Source organism: Trypanosoma brucei, chromosome 11, assembly GCF_000210295.1.
Source record: "Trypanosoma brucei gambiense DAL972 chromosome 11, complete sequence".
NCBI lineage: Eukaryota > Euglenozoa > Kinetoplastea > Trypanosomatida > Trypanosomatidae > Trypanosoma > Trypanosoma brucei.
The window spans coordinates 2723219-2742477 of NC_026744.1; the positions used below are offsets into that span (position 1 = coordinate 2723219).

General features: G+C 48.9%; 8 protein-coding genes across 8 annotated transcripts; all 8 read left to right on the forward strand.

Moving 5' to 3' along the window:
• Positions 1-401: 401 nt before the first annotated feature.
• TbgDal_XI11550 (metallo-peptidase, Clan MC, Family M14) lies at positions 402-3980 on the forward strand (the record flags this gene model as incomplete). Its single annotated transcript, XM_011781998.1, has 1 exon — positions 402-3980. The coding sequence occupies one exon, from the start codon at positions 402-404 to the stop codon at positions 3978-3980; it is 3579 nt and encodes a 1192-aa protein (XP_011780300.1).
• Positions 3981-4445: 465 nt separating this feature from the next.
• TbgDal_XI11560 (hypothetical protein, conserved) lies at positions 4446-5117 on the forward strand (the record flags this gene model as incomplete). The annotated part of the gene is made up of 1 exon (XM_011781999.1): positions 4446-5117. The coding sequence occupies one exon, from the start codon at positions 4446-4448 to the stop codon at positions 5115-5117; it is 672 nt and encodes a 223-aa protein (XP_011780301.1).
• An 85-nt stretch (positions 5118-5202) lies between these two features.
• TbgDal_XI11570 (hypothetical protein, conserved) lies at positions 5203-6426 on the forward strand (the record flags this gene model as incomplete). Its single annotated transcript, XM_011782000.1, has 1 exon — positions 5203-6426. One exon carries the CDS (start codon positions 5203-5205, stop codon positions 6424-6426), a length of 1224 nt encoding a protein of 407 aa, XP_011780302.1.
• Positions 6427-7690: 1264 nt separating this feature from the next.
• On the forward strand, positions 7691-8890 carry TbgDal_XI11580 (hypothetical protein, conserved; the record flags this gene model as incomplete). Its single annotated transcript, XM_011782001.1, has 1 exon — positions 7691-8890. One exon carries the CDS (start codon positions 7691-7693, stop codon positions 8888-8890), a length of 1200 nt encoding a protein of 399 aa, XP_011780303.1.
• A 418-nt stretch (positions 8891-9308) lies between these two features.
• Positions 9309-11249, forward strand: TbgDal_XI11590 (hypothetical protein, conserved; the record flags this gene model as incomplete). Its single annotated transcript, XM_011782002.1, has 1 exon — positions 9309-11249. One exon carries the CDS (start codon positions 9309-9311, stop codon positions 11247-11249), a length of 1941 nt encoding a protein of 646 aa, XP_011780304.1.
• Positions 11250-13884: 2635 nt separating this feature from the next.
• Positions 13885-14799, forward strand: TbgDal_XI11600 (phosphoglycerate mutase protein, putative; the record flags this gene model as incomplete). The annotated part of the gene is made up of 1 exon (XM_011782003.1): positions 13885-14799. One exon carries the CDS (start codon positions 13885-13887, stop codon positions 14797-14799), a length of 915 nt encoding a protein of 304 aa, XP_011780305.1.
• A 1300-nt stretch (positions 14800-16099) lies between these two features.
• On the forward strand, positions 16100-17119 carry TbgDal_XI11610 (hypothetical protein, conserved; the record flags this gene model as incomplete). The annotated part of the gene is made up of 1 exon (XM_011782004.1): positions 16100-17119. The coding sequence occupies one exon, from the start codon at positions 16100-16102 to the stop codon at positions 17117-17119; it is 1020 nt and encodes a 339-aa protein (XP_011780306.1).
• Positions 17120-17586: 467 nt separating this feature from the next.
• TbgDal_XI11620 (hypothetical protein, conserved) lies at positions 17587-18972 on the forward strand (the record flags this gene model as incomplete). Its single annotated transcript, XM_011782005.1, has 1 exon — positions 17587-18972. The coding sequence occupies one exon, from the start codon at positions 17587-17589 to the stop codon at positions 18970-18972; it is 1386 nt and encodes a 461-aa protein (XP_011780307.1).
• Between the last annotated feature and the right edge of the window lie 287 nt (positions 18973-19259).

A 19259-nucleotide genomic window follows, 5' to 3' on the forward strand; every position in this document is an offset into this window, starting at 1 on the left:
TATATATATATATATATACTTACGTGTATTCGTGTATATAGCACTTGTAAGGTTCATTGCAAAGGTTAGGTGAAGCTTCAAGAAGAAAGCAACAAGGGGGAAAAGAGAGTAACAAAGAGGTTGAGAAAGGAAGAAAGGACACAAGGAGGGTTTTGACGGAAGAAAGAAGTCAAAGCAATACAGATATATAAGGAGGAAGGAGCCGTATAATCCACGTACACAAACTCGTACACACAGCGTATAGTGAGAAAAAGCAATTTCTCGGAGAAAGGAAGCACGACTGGAAACGGGACCAAGTGCACAGGTGTACGTTTAGGTTGGGAAGGTGAAAGGAGACAAGTGGCTAGCATTTCATCAACGGTGCTTAGCGTAACCAGTTACGCATTGTCAACAGTGGATTAATGACCTCCCGCATTGAGAAGAGTGTTCGTGGTAAAGGAGCGGTGAAACTACGAGGGTTCCTGAAATCGAAGGAACAACTTTTTGCTACCAAACTGAGTAGCCCCCGCGTCGAATGCAGGGCAGGAAATGAGGAAAAGGGCGCTATGGGAGAAAAAGATGTGACTGGCGGGAGGCACGTGCACGGTGTTGTTGCGCCTCATCGCACTCTCGATACTGGCACCGCGTCCGTCCCTCTCCCAGCCAACCTCCCACCCGATGGTAAGGGAAAGAAGCTGCTGAATCCTCTGCGGAAGAAGTTACTGAGAGACCTTTCTGCTGACGAGGGCGGCTCGTTGCAGCATCTGCCGGCGAAACCCACTGGGCACAAGGAACTGGGTGCAATAAGAATCGCTACTGCAGACGTGTTCCCCGCTGGTGAGGCGCCTCACCGTCCTGCTGCACTATCGTCAGCTGTGTTATCCTCGCCCATGCAGGGTTTGAAGACAGCTGCAGGTAAGTTGAACCCACCGGTAGGTATAGGACGCAAGAAGCGCCAACAGAAGTTGCAAAAGGCACAACTCGCGTCTACCGTTCGAGTAGAACGACTCAGGAGTGACGGCACTTCCAGATGCGGGAAGAAAGGTAGCGTCAAGGTTCCCTCCGAGTGCTCCAGTCTTAATTCTAGCATCACATGTACAGTTAACACAAATGATTGCGCGGAACTGGACAGAGAGAGTGGTGTAGACGACATCGACGATCCAAACGATGACAACGCACAAGAACTATCTGCTAATGAGTTAGGTGACGAGCTAGCGCCTTATGATGAGGTGGATGAAGAGGAGGCAGTGCAGCGGTACATGGGAAGCCACAGAGCCTCAACTTCGCCGAAAAAGACGGAGGACAGCGTCTCACTCAATCGGTGCCTCAGCGATCCATCGCTGTCAAACACATTGTGTGACGCACGTGCTGCACCGCTGGATCGTCCCAACAGCGCAATCGGAAGTTGTGCTGCTCCAGAAGATTTGCAACGGTCACTCGATGAAAAAATGGAAGAAAGTTCCCGGCGGCCATCCACTGCCGGTCAGCTGGGGGAGGGCACCAGTAGTTTCGGCACGCAAAAGGCTTCGGAACTCTTCAATGACAGCCTTTGCCGCTCCCTGAGTTTGTATGACGCGTTTTTCCTCAATGAAGACGGGACTACTTGGCTTGTCGATGACCGTGTTCTCGCTAGATGCCTAAATTATATCGGGCTTATGGATTACGAGCACGAGCTCCACGGACTGCGGCGCACTACAGGGAACAACTTGAGTGCTTCTGCATGGGCGCAGCTTTCGTCCCCTGTGAAACGCAATGTGATGCCATCGTCTGTGGCATCTGCGGCGCCGCCGCTTCGGTGCACTACTTCTCCCAACTTTGTGAACAGTAGCAATTCTTTTTCGGTGGGGCAGAGTAAGCTGTGCAAAGCTCCAGAGTCGCGAGGAGGCCGTCCTGATTTTCCTACCCTCTTCCTTGACATCGACGAGACAATGAGATGGCTCTCTGGACAGGAATATGTCATAGGAACCATCCTAGCATGTTGTACGCGCGACAGCGATGGCTCTGAAGACGGGAATGTTCAGCCGTACTTGTCCCCTGCAGTTCATCCCATAAAGCAAATTGCCACAATTGTACGGGAATGTTACCCTCATTGGGGTAGCACAGTCCGTTTTGCGGACGCATGGGAGAAGCAGGTTGTCCTTGTTCTTGGTACATCCTCACCATCGCATCAGTTACTGTTCCCGTTTCCGGAGGAGGGCATATTCTTCTCGTCCGACATGGAGGGTGGAAATATTGCTCGCGTGGAACGTATGCCCGAGTCAACACTACTGCATCTGCAGCAATATCCACAGCAGCCGAATGGGATCGGCTTTTCATTGTGGATGGAACCTGAACCCGGATGCGGGCAAAGGTTGTGGTTTCGTTTTGCTTTCGCCGGCGTCAAACCTCATACGTCGGTGACTTTGCGATTAGTTAACATTCAACCCACCACAAAACTATATGGTCGGAATGGCATGCGACCTGTGTGGAGGGCAGGGAATTGCCTCCGGCAGTGGGTGCCAGTAGCGCAGTGCTCGTATCGCACAACAAATGACGAGGCTGATGGGGAACTGACGTTTGTCATAACACCCCGTACAAATGATGTCATTCATGTGGCGTTCTGCGTTCCCTACACATATGCTGATTTACTCTGCCACATTACCCACTGGCATAACTTGGTTAAAAATAGTACGTGCGATATTTGGTTTGAAGAGCGTGTGTTGTGTTACACGCAGGATGGTCGCAAACTGCACATGCTTATCATAACGAGTTCCTCTACGAAAACTAATCAGCGGCACCGGAGCAAGCGGAAAGTGGAAGGCAGCAACAGCGCCAATAATGGAGCTTGCGGCCCTACAGCCTGCAATGCCAACTCCAATGGCGGTGGCGGTAACCCGTCTCGTAAGCCCATTGTTGGACCATACTCTCAGTTCGAGAAGGGTAAGAAGGTCGTGCTGGTGAGTGGCCGCGTGCATCCCGGGGAAACAACAGCATCCCATGGTGTTCATGGCGCAATTTCCTTCCTTCTTTCCCGCGACCCACTAGCGGCAAAGCTACGGGACAATTTTATCTTTTATATTGTACCTATGTTAAACCCCGACGGTGTCTCCAGGGGTCACACTCGGCTTGACCAGAACGGATTTAACCTTAATCGCTGTTATAACAGGCCGATTCCTCAGACACAACCCACTGTGAGCGCCCTCCGCAAGGTGTTCGACCACCTGCGCCAAGTGTTTGACGACCGCTTCTTCATGTATTTGGACTTTCATTCGCACGTTTCGCAGTCTAGCTGTTTCGCCTTCGGTAATTACCTCCCGGCGACGGTGCAGCACTGGAATATGCTCTTTCCAAAGATCATCAGTTTACACGCGAAGGAGCTCTTTGGGTACTCGATCTGCCGATTCGGACGCGGCCACATGTTGAGCAAGGAGGGAAGTTCGCGCGTGCTTTTTGGCGCCGGCCTCATCCACTCCTACACCATTGAACTCACGTATTTCACAAACAACCGGCTGTACATTGACGGTCTGTTGGCTGGCGGCACGTCCAACATTATGGATGGAGAATCGTGGGAGGACCGATACACCCATACACAGATCGTGCCGCAGCGCAGCCCCGTCGCCCACAACGCCAGCACTGTTACACCCCTTAATGAACAGGGTACGGCAGTTGGAGCCGTCAAAAGTAGCAAGTGCGTCCGTAGCAACTCACAACAGAAGAGGCTAAAGAAGCGTGATGTCACCAAGATCCCCAGTGACTGTGGTAATGGCAAACCAGAACTGTTGAGGCAGATTAGGGTACCGTGCATTCTGGCGCAAAGCGCTGAAGTCGGTCGTTCGTGCATGCTTTCTTTGCTCGACTACTGCTCTGTCGATAACTACATATCACCACAGTTTGCAGCGTATGGAGGGATGGAGCGAATGCTGCGGGATGTCAAACGCCACATGGGTTCACCGACCGCCGCGAAGCCGGGGTCGTGCAGGCTGCAGTTCATTTACAAGCAACAGCAACAACTGCAGCAATAAGAATAGTGCAGCGAGAAGTGTGGATAGGGAGAAGGGAAAGATAACGGGTGTGGGGGACGATAGGAACGGAAAGACTGTGCTCGTAAAGAGAGTTGGAGAGAGATATCGGTTTTGTTGCTACTGAGGGGGAGGAAAGGATGGTTGATTTACTTGTATATGGTCCATTGACACTGTTTCCTCCCATTCTTTTTTACCTTGTTTGTATTATTTCCAAGTTTCACGCTGTTTCCCTGTAATTAAATTACATTCTTCTGCAGTTGTTGACATTCGTCATTTTTAACAACGACAGATAATCGGGCGCCTGCCTGTTTATACCCTTCGGCAGCGCCTTCTCTTCCCACCAAGCTGGTATTTAGTTTCATCTACTTGGCGTTGCGGTAGTTGGACCGCTTCACATGTACGCGTTCAAATGTATATTTATGAATATTTATAGTTTCCTCCCCCACCCGCCCTGCACTCCCCCTCATGTTGCCCATCTCCTTGGGGCGCGTCCACTCACATGTGGTTTCTGTATGCGTATATTGGTGGTGGTGTTTTACGGCAAGAGGGGATTCCTCTCTTCCCCTCCTCGTACACCCTTTCCCTTTTTTTTGTGTTTTCATCCGTTCGTCTATTCAAGTTCTTTCCTTTTTTGTCCTTTTTTTTTCTTTTTTGCTTCAACAGTTAACAACGACTTTTTTTCATTTTTCACCATCCTCTTTCTATCCATCTCCTGTTATTCCATTTCTTTGTTCGTTCACGTCGGTGTGCTTCACTTTTTGTGTAATTTTCCTTTTCTTTGTTTTTGTGCTAGATTGTTCCTGCTTTTTTGTACCTAGTCTATTGCACAGTAGCTTAATCACTTTTTTCTCGTTCTCTTTCCCTTTTATTTTCCATGTTTCTTTTTACCACATATCTCTTTCCGTTGTTGCCGCGCCGCTGAACAGCAAACAAAGTGGGGGAGATTACTTCTCTCGTTTATTTGTTGTGCGTGCGACTCCACACACGCTGCCGAAGGGTGAAAAAACAGTGATTGTAGGCGTAGGACAGTGCGGACGGAAACGGAGAAAGGTTGAGACCCCCGAAGTGCGACGCAACAGCAATCGGGATATATATATATATATATATATATTTGGAAGGGGAGAAGAGTTAAGGTAATTAGACAGTGGTACTCCCAACGGAAGTTGAGGGTGGGGGGACATTTCCCGCGCAAGAAAACAGAAGGTGTGTGTTTCGTGTTTTTATGAGCGACCCACAGCAGCAGCAGCGGGTGGCGGAGGCCGCGGTGAGGAATGACCAGGGAGAGCAGCAGTTGACGGGTGTAAAGCCCGGGGAGAAGCAAGCGGAGGGCACCGAGGCATCTTCCTCAGAGAGCAACTGCAGCAGTGAAAGCTCTGAGGAAATCATTCCTTTTAATAGTGAAGAAGAGGCCGTAGCAATGCGTGCTGTTGGGCTAGAACTGTTCAACAAGCACAACTATGAGGAGGCCCTTGACGTTCAGTACCGTATTGTACGCTATTTTGAGAACAAATACGGTGCGACATACCCCGAATGTGGCATATACTTCCTTGACTACGGCCTCTCGCAGCTGCGCATGATACAGTCCGCCAGCAGTATGGAGGCAGCTCTTGACCCCCTTGATCACGACGCCCTCGAGGCGTGTTTTACAAACCTCGATGTGGCTCGTGTATGTTTTCAGAAACAGGAGCGGAGCCGCGGTGAGAATGATGTTGAGGTTCAGCTGCGTCTGGCCGAGGTCCACAACGCGATTGCACAGGTTCAGGTTGAACGTGAAGCATATGAAGAGGCTCTCAAGGAATATGAAAGTGAACTGTTCATTTACAGGTATCTTGAGCAGGAGATCCCTGCGTCTTTACCCTATGGACGACTTGCCGCAGTACTCTATGAGATAGCCGACTGTTATATGAAGGAAGGTGACTTTGAAGGTGCGGAGGAGCGGTTCATCAAGGCGATCGAAGAAATCGAGAAATTTCCCGAAGGCAAAGTTGATCCAAAACTCGTAGAGCAGATGCGGGAGCTTCTTGAAGATGCCCGGGAGATGAAGGATGGTCGCTTTAAGGAAATACAGGAGTTCATCCAAGAGCAGTTCGCAGTGAATGAAACGGAGCGGCTGCCCACAGCGCAGGAGTTCTATGGTGACGTGGATGAACAGCAGCATCCCTTTGTCTCGCGGCTCCCTAATGATGGGGAGTGTTCCGCCCTGTCGATGCCGCAGTCTAACACGAACCCTGTGCAATGGAGTGAGCACAGCAACAGTATGTCACTTTCATTGTTTCCTTCGCAAGTAAATGGTCGTTCGTCGGAGGCATCTAATAGTCAACCCGTGCAACATGTAGTCGCAAGAAGGAAGCCTAAACCGCTACAGAAGCAGAAGGCGCTGGAAGTAGAGAGCAGCGGTAACGTCAGTACGGGCTCCGATATGAAGCGCTTCAGGGCGGAATCATGAGCAAGCAGCCCGCAGTTGCTCGAATCAACGGGCGCCCGATGGCGAAGCATCTCTTTCTTTTTTTTTTTTTACAAAAAAACCTATACAAGCATACATGAATTCAGGACGTGTGTGTTTAGGGCTTTATTTTATTGAAGAATGCTGTGTGCGTATTGTTAGACTATTTCAAGCAATGGTGACGTATGGGAGACGAGTAGTGTTGACTCCGGAAACTAGTGAAACCCCGTGCGTTGTAACAGACGGATGCTTTTTGAATTTCCACTTATATTTTTTTCACTCGCGCAGAGGGCGGTGGCGGCGGTAGAACGTCTGTGGTAGGGCAATCGGCTTCAAAAAACATGAGCGAGCTGGCAAACAGCTTTTAATACCTTCCTTGAGCACCTTTCCTGATATATACCTGTTCATCAAATTACAAAAAAAAAAAGAAAACACCGATGGAAACTTTCGAGTGATGAGTATTCCCGAAAAGTGTGTACGAGATGCCCTCTCTTTACAGCAACCCAACACACTTTTCGGGAATTGGGATTACTACAACATTATCGCTATGCCGCGCAGCGGGATCGGTTGGACCACGCCTGAAGACCCATCTCTTCTCCCGGTTCTGATACTCTTCGTCCCCACTAGACAGGGCCGACGCTTGCCAGGGAGAATTGTCCGCTGTCCCTGGTGGGTTTGTACATGCATTGCAACGCATAGCAGCCGCATAGAGATTAATTTGTGAGGTATATATATATATACACATGCTTGTGTAGGAGGACGACATAATGATTGGCCAGGGAGGTGTGCATGGTTGTACTGGGGAGAACATTAATCCAGCACCTCCTCCATCTTTCTTCCTCATTACTATTATTATTGTTACTGTCATTATTGTTGTCTTTTGGTGTTTGATCACGTGGAGAAGCCGTAATCACTGCATCGCCGAGTACAATATCGCCCTTACCCACCCCGTCTTCCTTACTTCTTTGACAGGTACGTTCCAATAGTTATTTCTGTTTGGGCGGGAGTTAAAGGAGACCATATATATTTCTTTCTGTTCAACCAGGGAGTAAACGCCATTAATTATCGCGGTCCCCAAGCACGTTAGTAACGGTAAGCGGAAAGAACATGCATGGGTGGAAGCACTTGGTTTTGATACAAACACACAAACTTCCCACGGCTCTCTGGTACTGCATTTCCAATTTCACATGAACTCTCACCTAAGTTGCGGGCAAACGCAGAGAAACCCACGGAGAAAGAGGGAAGTGTTAGATCACTTTACAACAACATGATGCATCTCCCAACATCAACTACACCCACCGGTGACGGAACTACGAGCTGGTTCACTCTTACGGACTCGCATTGTCACCTTAAGTTGGATACCAACACAAGGAGGAGCTCTTCACCAGCAAGCTCGGGACATGTGCCGTTTGTATGTGATATCAAGCGGGCTGTTATATGTGGTACTCACCCCGATATCGACTGGGGCCTCATTGAGGATGTTGCAACATCACCTCCAACATTGGAGGTGCAATCGGCTTCCGAATCTGAGGAATCATGGAGCGGTGCTATCATCCCCGGTTTCGGCATTCACCCGTGGTTCGTCCCATATGCTGAAGAGGGGAAGGAAGGGACCGCGCGCGTAACTAATGGAAAGGAGGAGAGAGAAGAGGGATCGACTAGCGCTTACAGGTGCTGCTGCCATGCTAATGCCACTTCGACAAATGTGGTGCGCCGAAGCCCGAGGGAGCTGCTGGATCTCTTGGAAAGGGCCCTGGAGCGATTCCCGCAGGCTATCGTTGGTGAGATCGGCCTGGACAAACTGCGCGGCCCACCTGAACCTGTACAGCTGGAGCTATTTTTGGGACAGATGAAACTCGCCGCCCGCTACGGGCGCCCGGTATCGGTGCATTGTGTGCGTAGCTTCGGCACCATGTTGTCGGCGTTGCAGCAGCTTTCCTTCGAAGACACACCACCGTCGATTGTGCTCCATGGCTTCACGGGATCGCTCGACTTCGTACGATCGGCCATAAAAATTCAGAAGAGGGGACCTTTTGTCATCGGTACAGGTTCCCGTTCGAAGCCCAAGGTGCGGCCGCTCCGCATTTTCTTTGGTGTGGGTGCCGCAACAAGTTTTCGGGTGAAAGGTTTTGTGGATAAGGTACTGCCTTTCCTGCTTAAGGAGGGGCGTGCGTTACTGGAAACGGATGCCCATCATATATTTGCCCGCAGCAATGATACAACTCCCACATTTGTACCTTCGCCAGGTCGGTCCCCACGAGTTCCTTCAGCTTCAGGAGGCGGTGTGGAGCGTCATGAGCAACGAAGATGCGTGCAGAGGTTGGAGGTGCTTGGGTGTGAACAACTGGGGCAACTCCTTTGGTTGGCAAGTGATGGTGATATCAGGGTGGCGAGGGATATAGTGGAAGGTTGTGAGAGGACTTGCAAGGACGTCTTCTCGTTTGCGGGTGTGTTACCTGGTGTTTAGTGGAAGTTTTTTCAATTGCCTTCACCCGTTGTGTGCAATCATGCATACGTATGTATGTGTTCGTATGCTCTTATAGCCTTGTTAGCCTTCTGCTACCCACACCAGTCGTACACTTCATCGCGGGGAAGGGTTCTTTTCCCTCCTAATCCGTGCGAGGAGTGTCGTGTATTCAAGTGCGCCAACGAGTTTCGAACAACCTTAGTCGTTTCTGGTCTCATGCGGCGGAAATGAGGGAAAAGGGGGGACGAAGCATTCTTCTCTTTTGTTTTGTCCTGTGCGTGTGTGTGAATACCTGCCTACAGGAGTGCATTCTGAGCTACCTTCTACTTTTTTTTTTTTCTTTTGGTCCTTTTAGTGTACTCTGTCACTTTGAAATTAAGGAGAAATTAGAAGAAAAGCAAAAGGTTGTGCTTGCAAAATGTTCTTCTGGGGCTCGTACAACTTTTTTGAACCCCGACAGGCGGACCCCCCTAATTGGCCGCCGCTGCGTTACCCCGTATATGTGCCCCCGTCGCTTTCCATGATGGCTGACGCTGGGATTGCAGAGCCCGAGAAAATTTTAAAAACTGAACAGGACGACATCCAAAGCACATTGCAACATGTGGACAACCATCGTATCGTCGTGAAGCTGATTGGTTGTGGCCAAAAACATTTGGTGGGGCTTATGGGCCTGGCCCCCAAATCAAGCATGGGTTCTGCTTTGCCGCGTAGGGAAGGTGCCGTCACATCTGATATCGGTTCGAATGTGACATATGCACTGTATGGCATGGGAAGCAATCACAGTGGCCAGTTGGGCCATCGCCTGCCAACGTACAGCACCACATTGGTAAAACTCCAATTTGAGGAGTTGTTGCCACCAGGAGTCACCGTTTCTAGCATTGCCTGTGGTGATAAATACACAGTTGTTTCTACTTCCGATGGGCTTGCGTTCGCCGCCGGAGATAACAGCTTTAGTCAACTTGGTACAGTGGGAAAAGGGCTTGGTTTTGCTCCTGTTCGTGGTATACATAACATTAAGCGAGTCTTCGCCGGTGGTAACGCAACCTTCGCCCTAGACGGTAACGGCCAACTCTTCTCATGGGGTGAAGCACAGTACGGACACCTGTGCCATGGAGACAACGGCCAGCGGTTGGATGTAAAAACACTGAAAACTGTGAACACCAATGTTTCCGTGCCTACAAGGATCGAATGGTTCGTCCGCCGTCACGTTACTATTGTGGATGTGTCAGTATCCCGAAGTCACGTGGTGTGCCGTAGCGGCGATGAAGTGTACACGTGTGGTGATGGTACATATGGAAAGCTGTGCTCAGGGAGTTTCGAATCGTCGTACTTACCTGTGCGTGTCAAATTTCCAGAGCGTACCCACCCTGAGCGTGTCTGTGCTATTGCTGCTGGGGATGATCATACGCTAATTCTTCGCGAATCAAGTGCCGTTGGTGCCGTTGTTTATTACTTCGGCAAAGCAAAAAACGGTGATGGGCAGTTGATCCCAGACATCATATCTTTGCCATCAAACGTTCAAAATATATTCGCTGGGCGAGGAACGTTTTCTGCGGCAACAACGAGTGATGGGCTTTTGTACGTATGGGGAAAGCAAGTGTACGCTGGCTTGTCAAACGGTACTTCAGGTAAGGTTTCTCGCAGTTACCCGTGTAGCGTTGTGGCTTTAGAATCACATAACATTACCAGCGTCGCCGCAGGTGCCACGTTTGTAGTGGCGATCGGTGGTGAAAGGCGTGCCTGTGAAGGCATCGCCAACGAAGGGGAAAGATGGGATATAGTGATTCCACACGACGATAGAACTGAGTCAGGGTATGGCGATTCCTTCAGCTCGAGATACGAAAGTGCGGTTCAGGCGTTTCTCACACAGTACCTTGGTTCATCAGTCGCTGGAGCATATATATCTGGCATTCCAGAAGCTCCGTTGGCGACCAATCCGAACGCCAACAGGTTTAAACCCATCGGTGCACACTCCCTAACCGTAGGACAAAAGGTGCGGTTGTGGATGACAGACGTGTACGCATTAGCCTCCATAACGAAAGTGATTGGCCGCAAGGAGCAATCAAATCACGTTGATATCAGCGGCAAGACCAACGAAGAAGAAAGAGAGCATCAACAACATCTTCAAATAAAGAATGAAGAGGAAGAGAAGGAAAATTTAGGGCTCTCAGAGGTCAGTGGCTCAGCCGATGCACCGGGTTATCGCTTCTGTATTGAGTGGCAAAGGGACGATTGGAGAGACGAGGAAGTTACGTTGTACTCTGACGATGAAACTTTAGAGGAAACAAACCCCAACAGATGGCAGCCACTGTGGTTCCTCTACGACGAAACAGCTGGAAACTATGTCGTCGGAAAATGAAATGGTAGGTGATACACAAAAGCTCGTTGGAATAGAAAGCTGTGTACAACTGAATATATATTTTTTTATCATAAAAAAAGGAGGAACAAAGCCCCATCGAACAAGGTCGATGCGACACATATCATAAAGCACACAAAGAAGAATACGAAACAGCTATTACAGTAAACAGTACGGCACAAGAAATTACAAAACAATATTAAAAACTATAAAAAACTTGCGGAAAGAAGCTAACTGTCATACTTACGAAAAACCATCAAAATAATATGCAAGAACAAAAAAAATAATTCAACTTCATCCCCTATCAAAAAAAAAAAAAAAGAACACACAAACAAAAGGTAAATTAAAAAGAAAACGGAAAAATAAAAAAAAGATAAGTCGATATGTCAGATGCGGCGTGAAGCTCTGCCACTGGTGCATCAGTAGCTCGGCATTACTGTGTTCGATGCTCTGCTCTCAGTGGACATGATGCTCCGCCGCCCATATATCCCGTTATGTATATCCTGTGTGCGCTCTAGTTCCGTTGGGACCCTGAAGAGTAAGCACACTAAACCATGCATTATACATGACCATACCCCATATATACACAATTGTAAAGCTCTTTTATGTAGTGTGCGTACCACGAAAGTAGCAGGTACTGCACACGAAACTGGAGAGCGAGACTCTTCATTTCGACTATGGACCATATGGTTGTAGCCGTTGCATGATGACTGACAAAACATCACAGACTTTGATGACCCCATGAACAAGAAAAATTGTCGCCCCAGACTGATTTTCGCTCCCACCCCTGTATACTGACACTGGCACTTTCCTGCCGCTGTCACTGTCGCTGTTTTCGTTCATACTCTCAAATACTCTCACATACTCACACATTCACACACTCTTTCTCCTTCCCCTCCTTTTGACCCTCTTTGTTGTTGCCACCGTGAAGTGATTGACACCTAGGCCGATGTAAAGCCGTCGCAGATGGACGTTGATATCTTGTGAAAACAGTACTATTTTATGCCCTGACTGATCGCCGTGGCCGCCCCACTCACTACGTTTGTTGTGTAGTGTACATCCCTCTCATTTTGCTCCGTCCCCCCTCCCTCTCCTTCTGTTTCCCTTTTCTCCCCTCTTTCTTTCAGTTGGCACCGCGACAAGGTCAGCCTGAGGGCACACCTTCAGTGTGTGTACGGCCTCGGGAGGGCGTATATCCGCTCGAGTCGCAGAGCGAGGGAAATGGTGGCGTGAAGCTCTGCCACTGGTGCATCAGTAGCTCGGCATTACTGTGTTCGATGCTCTGCTCTCAGTGGACATGATGCTCCGCCGCCCATATATCCCGTTATGTATATCCTGTGTGCGCTCTAGTTCCGTTGGGACCCTGAAGAGTAAGCACACTAAACCATGCATTATACATGACCATACCCCATATATACACAATTGTAAAGCTCTTTTATGTAGTGTGCGTACCACGAAAGTAGCAGGTACTGCACACGAAACTGGAGAGCGAGACTCTTCATTTCGACTATGGACCATATGGTTGTAGCCGTTGCATGATGACTGACAAAACATCACAGACTTTGATGACCCCATGAACAAGAAAAATTGTCGCCCCAGACTGATTTTCGCTCCCACCCCTGTATACTGACACTGGCACTTTCCTGCCGCTGTCACTGTCGCTGTTTTCGTTCATACTCTCAAATACTCTCACATACTCACACATTCACACACTCTTTCTCCTTCCCCTCCTTTTGACCCTCTTTGTTGTTGCCACCGTGAAGTGATTGACACCTAGGCCGATGTAAAGCCGTCGCAGATGGACGTTGATATCTTGTGAAAACAGTACTATTTTATGCCCTGACTGATCGCCGTGGCCGCCCCACTCACTACGTTTGTTGTGTAGTGTACATCCCTCTCATTTTGCTCCGTCCCCCCTCCCTCTCCTTCTGTTTCCCTTTTCTCCCCTCTTTCTTTCAGTTGGCGCCGCGACAGTTTATTTTGAGGTTTTGCCCTTTATGGTTTATCTCTATGAAAACTGTCGAAGATTAAGGGAAATAATGGCGTGAAGCTCTGCTGCTCGTGCATCAGTAGCTCGGCGTAACTTTGTTTGATGCTCTGCGCAATGTATACTCTTTGTTGAACTGTATTTTTGTTTACTTTTTGACTCTGAGTTTTTACTTGTGATTGTGATGCTCAAACACTTTTTTTTTCGCCTGATGCGCTGTATGTGATGGACTTGATGCTTATCTCTTTCGGACAATGATGACGCATGTTGTAGTGTGACGCTCGATGATTTTATCGTGTGATGCTCCTCTGCACTGCCCTTTGTTGTTTGTTAAGGTGGTCGATGCTCAGTCCTATAGCACATGATGCTCTGCCATTGTTATACTCGCTATGCACGAAGTTGGTACTCTAGTCTGTTTGACATTGATGAGTTGCCTGCTTTGGTATGTTGCATCGCACATAATTCCCAGTGCATCTTATGTGGAAGCTGTACTTGCGTTAATCTACTTATTTTTTTATTTGTCACTTTTTTTGTACATTTTCCCCTTCTTTTTTTAACTCTTGATCATGGACGTGAAAAGTTAGGTTGGTTACTGGCTGTGCTATTTCTTTTTTTTTTGTTACTTTGTTGGTGGTGCTTGTTTGTGATATCATGACGGTGTTGTCACGGGTGCTTCTGGGTGCAGCGGTGGGAAGTGTGAGTGCGGCATTTAACATAGCGTGGTGTGATTCATCATTGCAAAGCGGTTCTGTGCTTTCTGTAAACAGTTTACTGCCTGTGGATGAAATTATTAGAGCGGATGGAAAGAACGCCAGTCTTAAGTCTTGGGGTGTTCCGTGGGTTGAGGATTGGGACTGTCTTGAGGCGAAGGACGGAGCGGCGGGAAAAAGTTCGGGGCATAAACGGCAGCTGATTTTGATACGTCACGGGCAATACCAAAATGAGAAGAGTAGTGATGACCGGCAACGCACTCTTACTCAACTTGGGGAGGAACAGGCGAGACTCACCGGAAGGTATTTGTGGCAGGCGTTTCAGCAGAAACGTTTGGTGAAGGAACTGGGTAGTGAACCGGCGCTTGGGGTTGATAACTTCATGGGCGGGTTGTTGCGTTTCCATGAGCCGAAAGAAATCTACGTCTCGGATATGACTCGTGCTCAGCAAACTGTCAAACTCATAACGGAAGCTTTTCCCTACCACATACGTGCGCGAGTAAAAACTGATCCCATTCTTAGGGAGCGGTATCCCTGTGACCCTCAGCCGCCGCATAAGCACCGATCTGCAGCGCACAGTGACATGTTAGCGGTGGAGGAGGTGTTCAAAAAATATTTTCATAGACCCTTAAAGGACGAGTCGTCTGTCGAGGTTATTGTGGGACACGCCAATGTCATTCGGTATTTGGTGTGCCGCGCACTGCAGTTGCCCCCAGAAGCGTGGCTGCGCATTTCGCTTCCCCACTGTAGCATCACAAGTCTCGTGATTGGTGCAAACGGTCACGTCAGTTTATCTTCGCTTGGGTCGGCAGGGCACCTACCAGTCGACATGGTCACAACTCATAACGTTCCGTAATTTGATTTAAAAGCGGTGAAAGGGGGAGGGGTCGCCGCGGAAATAATACCAAGGGCGGGACCTTTTCTGTTTTCCTTCTTTTTTCCTTACTTGGGTGTGCGTCAGATGAAATAAGAAAAAAAAACTGAAGGAGAAGGACGGTCAGGTCGGTGTCGTTCAGCTTTGCGCGAAGGCTTGTGCCGGCAGTTTATGTCTCTAAGACTCAGGTGATGTGTTTTCCTGCATCTCTCACCCAAAGCACACACACACTTACGTGCGCATGGTTTTCCTCTCTTTATGTCTCTATTTGTTTGCGTCCCCTTTAGTGGTGTTAAAAGCGAAGAGATCCTTCGGCTCTCATCCTTTTAACTTCTTTCTCCCCTTCGTTTTGTTTCTTTCTTTAATCCCTCGTTCACCTCTTTGCTTATTCAAGGTATTTTTGTGGGGGTTACCGTTTTCAGCTAAGACAGATAAGTGTATTTTCGTTAGTGTCTTTTTTTTTTTTTTTGCAAGCCACTGCATAGTAAGCCCTTTTGTTGTTTTTAAATCTCCCCACTCAAGGCCCTCATGAACAATCCCACCGGTGAGTGTACTCATTTAGTCTCGTGCGTGGACCTAGGAGCGCCAAGATTTCATTCACTTGAGATAGGGGTGACAGCCAGAGGCAGGAAAAAAATACAGCAACAACGAAAGTTGTGGAAGTGTGGACGTGATGAAGAAAAATTATTTACTTCTGTTTGGAGAGGGTTCAGGAACACTCTCCATGACGTTACCATAATTAATCCATTCTCTGATCACGTTCAGTCGCTTCTTCTTTCCTCCCCCTTCCCGCGTCCCCTGTGTTAGTTACAACATTTAACGTGATGAAAAACCTTTCATGCTGTGTGACGTACTCCCTTATGAGGGCAGGCACAAGCTGCTTGCGGCCTAGTGTCATGCAATTGATTATAGACGGCATTCTGAAAAAGTAACTTACTCTCTCTCTCCCCCCCTTTTGTTTACCTCCTCTCTCTCCCTCTGTGTGTGTGTGTGTGTGTGTGTGTGTGTGTGTGTGTGTGTGTCTGACCTTCTTTTTTTTTTCTGTTCTGAGAGTGTATCTGTTTGCCTCCACCATAACGGGTACTATACAAAACAACTACTTTGACAAACAAAGTTTGATTTACCTATCTTATTTATCTTGTTTCACATGGCACTGCGCATCATTTTACCTGCATTCGAAGAATCTGTACGTTGTGCTCTCTCGCTTCTACTTTTCACGCCTCTCGTTCCTGTTTCTATTTCATTCACCTATTTATCTTGAAGACAGGTGCTCGTGGACCAAATGGACGTGGGGTATTACGTTCCCCCTCGGTGCACCAGGCTTGTTTCTTCAGTTATGGATGCATTCGTTGGTGCCTCCGAGAGGCAGTTTAAGGAGATTGATGCCGCCTGTAAAATACAATCGTTGTACCGAATGTGGCGTGAGCGTTGTGCATACCGGCGTATTCGCAATGCCGCCCTAAACGTACAAAGATTGTACCGTGGCCACCTAGATCGCAGACGTGTGTTGGAGACGCGGGCTCTGAATGCTGCCCTCCACGAGGGATCAGTCTACGAATATTACGCTTCTCTTATACAGGCTTGCTTCCGTGGTTACTATGTGCGTCGGTACGTGGACAACTTCTATGCAAGGAGAAGTTACGTTCAAATGACAGTAAAGGCATCTGACGCTGTGCGGGAGGCGGCGGAGGTGCAGTTGAAGGAGCAGCAGGAGCGTGAGGCGGCGGAGAAGATAAGAAGGAGAGATCTTAGGTACAAGAGGGCCACAGAGAAATTGCACTACATAACTTCCACTTTGAATTGTGGAGGGATATACAAGCGTCCCACGGATATCTCCTCGGCGACAACAATATATGGAACGTGCGTGGAGGATGACATTCGGAATGGGTCGAAGGCCGTTCGTCGCCCACAGCTGGAAACGACAGTGCGCAATAGGCTGAAGATGGCCTCCGTGTCGGCCAGGAAGGAGAGAGGAGAGTGGGGCAGAAGACCACCCGCGTCTCAGGACCTTCAGCAAGCAGGAGGAGACACGGGTGAAAAGACGGATAGCATGATGTATTTTACTGTAACATCAGGCGCATGGAACCGTAGCGGCGTGAAGGGGTGTAGCCTTCCGCCCATTCGCGGTCCAGATGAAGTGGACGCGGTGAAATGTAACGTGGTGTCGCATTGTTGCATTGAGGACTTTCTGTCCACGTACGATGAAGAAAAGTTGAAGATAGAGCGTTCAGTAGACAAGAAAGAGATTGAGTTGGCACACAAAAAGCAGCGATTCACTGTCTCAGCCTCCGCTTCTCTGTAGCCATGAGTCGGCCCAGTCGCACGAATGTGGTAGCCTATCTCTGTTGATGCAAATTCCAAATATATATATATATATTTATATATGCTCCTTTACATGTAGCCTTTTGCTATGAGGGATTTTGGATTGCATCCACGCTCAGGTACGCACTTAAGAATGTATGTAGAGGGAATGGTGTGAGGGGAAGCAATGGCAGGGAAACACGGTTGGACACAGTCCGCTTCTTTATATCACTGTTCTCATATTTATGCGGTATTCCCCCTGACGTAGCAGTCCACAATGTGCAAAGGTGTTGCGTGTGTGTTTTGTCGTATGGGGCCCTCGTTGGTTCCACCACTCGTGTAGGATCATTTCCCTTCGTTGCACCCTCCCTTTCATGATTGTTTTTGTTCATAGTCTGTTCAGTTGGTTCCCTAGCAGAAGAATACTTTCTTTACTGTAGTTCCGTGTGGCTGTCTTCCTTTTGAATCATGGCCACGACTGGGTATACTCTTACGGAGCGGGTTGAGGGGATCGCTTTTGGAAAGTCAGCGCTCCCCGCGCCACCGCCACCGGAGAAGTTTTTGGATATTTTCTCAACCTTGGAGGATCAATTCAGGGACACGTGTAAGGGTGTTGGTTTTCTTTTCGGCGCTGACTCGGTCACTTCCAGTAGCAATAGTGTTCTTGTCTCAAACGGGTGGCCACCGTACGCCCGCATCGCAAGTAGCTTCGCTGCGGCTGCGGCACATTCAGAACTCGGTAAAGTGTTGCGCTGGTTTGCCAAAGCTGTTGTGGGTCTATTTGTCAACGGTGTGAAGAGTGGTGTGGGATTCCCACAGCAGTGGGACGAGTACGTACGGCAACAAGCCGACTTAATGGAGTATAGGTTCGAACTCCAGGGCTTTGGTGTACTCTTCACGTATATACTTTGCCAGTTAGCCGCCGTTGAGAGTGCAGTGAGCGAAGGCGGCGTGAGTGGAGAGTATAGTCCCTCCGAAGGCGCAATCGTTGCCGACGTCCGTTTACCTGATTTGGGTGCAGCGGCGTGCTATCCGGAGACAAAACAGTCGGGGAAGTTACGGCCGGCGGACGGCTGCAAAGAGGCCGCCTGTTCTTCAAGAGTAAATCAACTTGTACCTAGGAAGAGAGACAAGCTGGCTACGGCGGTAGGAAATGCCAACGGCCCTCTGAGCCCGCTACAACCGCCAGCCCGCCACTCTTCTGCTACGGTGAGCAGGACGTTGGAACGAAAAACAGCTATGCCTCCGGCTGTCGTTTCCCTAGGGGATGGTAATGTTAACGGTTCGTTGATTCTGGGCCCAAGTAAGTCTTTGTTGAGCCCCGCACGTGGGCATATGGGTATAGATCCGCTTTACCCCCAGCAGTTACGGCAGCGGTCGCGCCCCCGTAGCGACACCCCCCCAGGATGTGTGCCGCAACCCAAGCAAGGTGGCCCCACACCTGTTAGTAGGAGTGTCCCTCGTTTGTCTTACAGTGCCCTGCAAGTTCGTTCCTGCAGCCCCAGGGATGATGTGGGCGACAGCGGCTTGTACGTGGGCGCTCCCCCACCCACGAGTAACGATGTTTCGGGTTTGGATGATCCCTCCAGTCATGTCTTCAGGCGGCGAAAGGAAGCGAATAAGCTGTTAGGAGACGGCAGCTGTGGTGAACAGAATGGCATTAGGTTCAGCATCGGGAAGGCGAGCCGTGTTCCACCCACCACGTCGCTTTCTCCGATAGAAGTTCAGGAAAGAATGAGGGCAAGTGATCTAGCGAAACAGTATGGCGTGAAGAGCATCACTAACTATGCGGAAAGGGATGTCGAAAACTTCAAGGAACAAATGAAAGCGTTGAGAAAGCTGTGGGAGGAATGAGAACCACGCCTTTCAAGAGGCGGGAAATGTACTTTAAAAATTGCGTCGAGGGTGCATTTATTGGTTTACGGGCGCGCATAAGCGTGCTGCCGTCATTTGCACTAGAGGCGTTTTGTGGGTATGTACGTATGCAGTGTATGTCGAATACTTCCTTTTGCCACCTTATCTTCAGTGATGGCAATTTTCTACTTCGATACTATCTATTTGTTTATTTGTTTATCTGTTTTTTTTTTTGAACTTACCTTTCCTTACTACATGTGTCTTAAAACTCCACTTTCTTGTTTTGT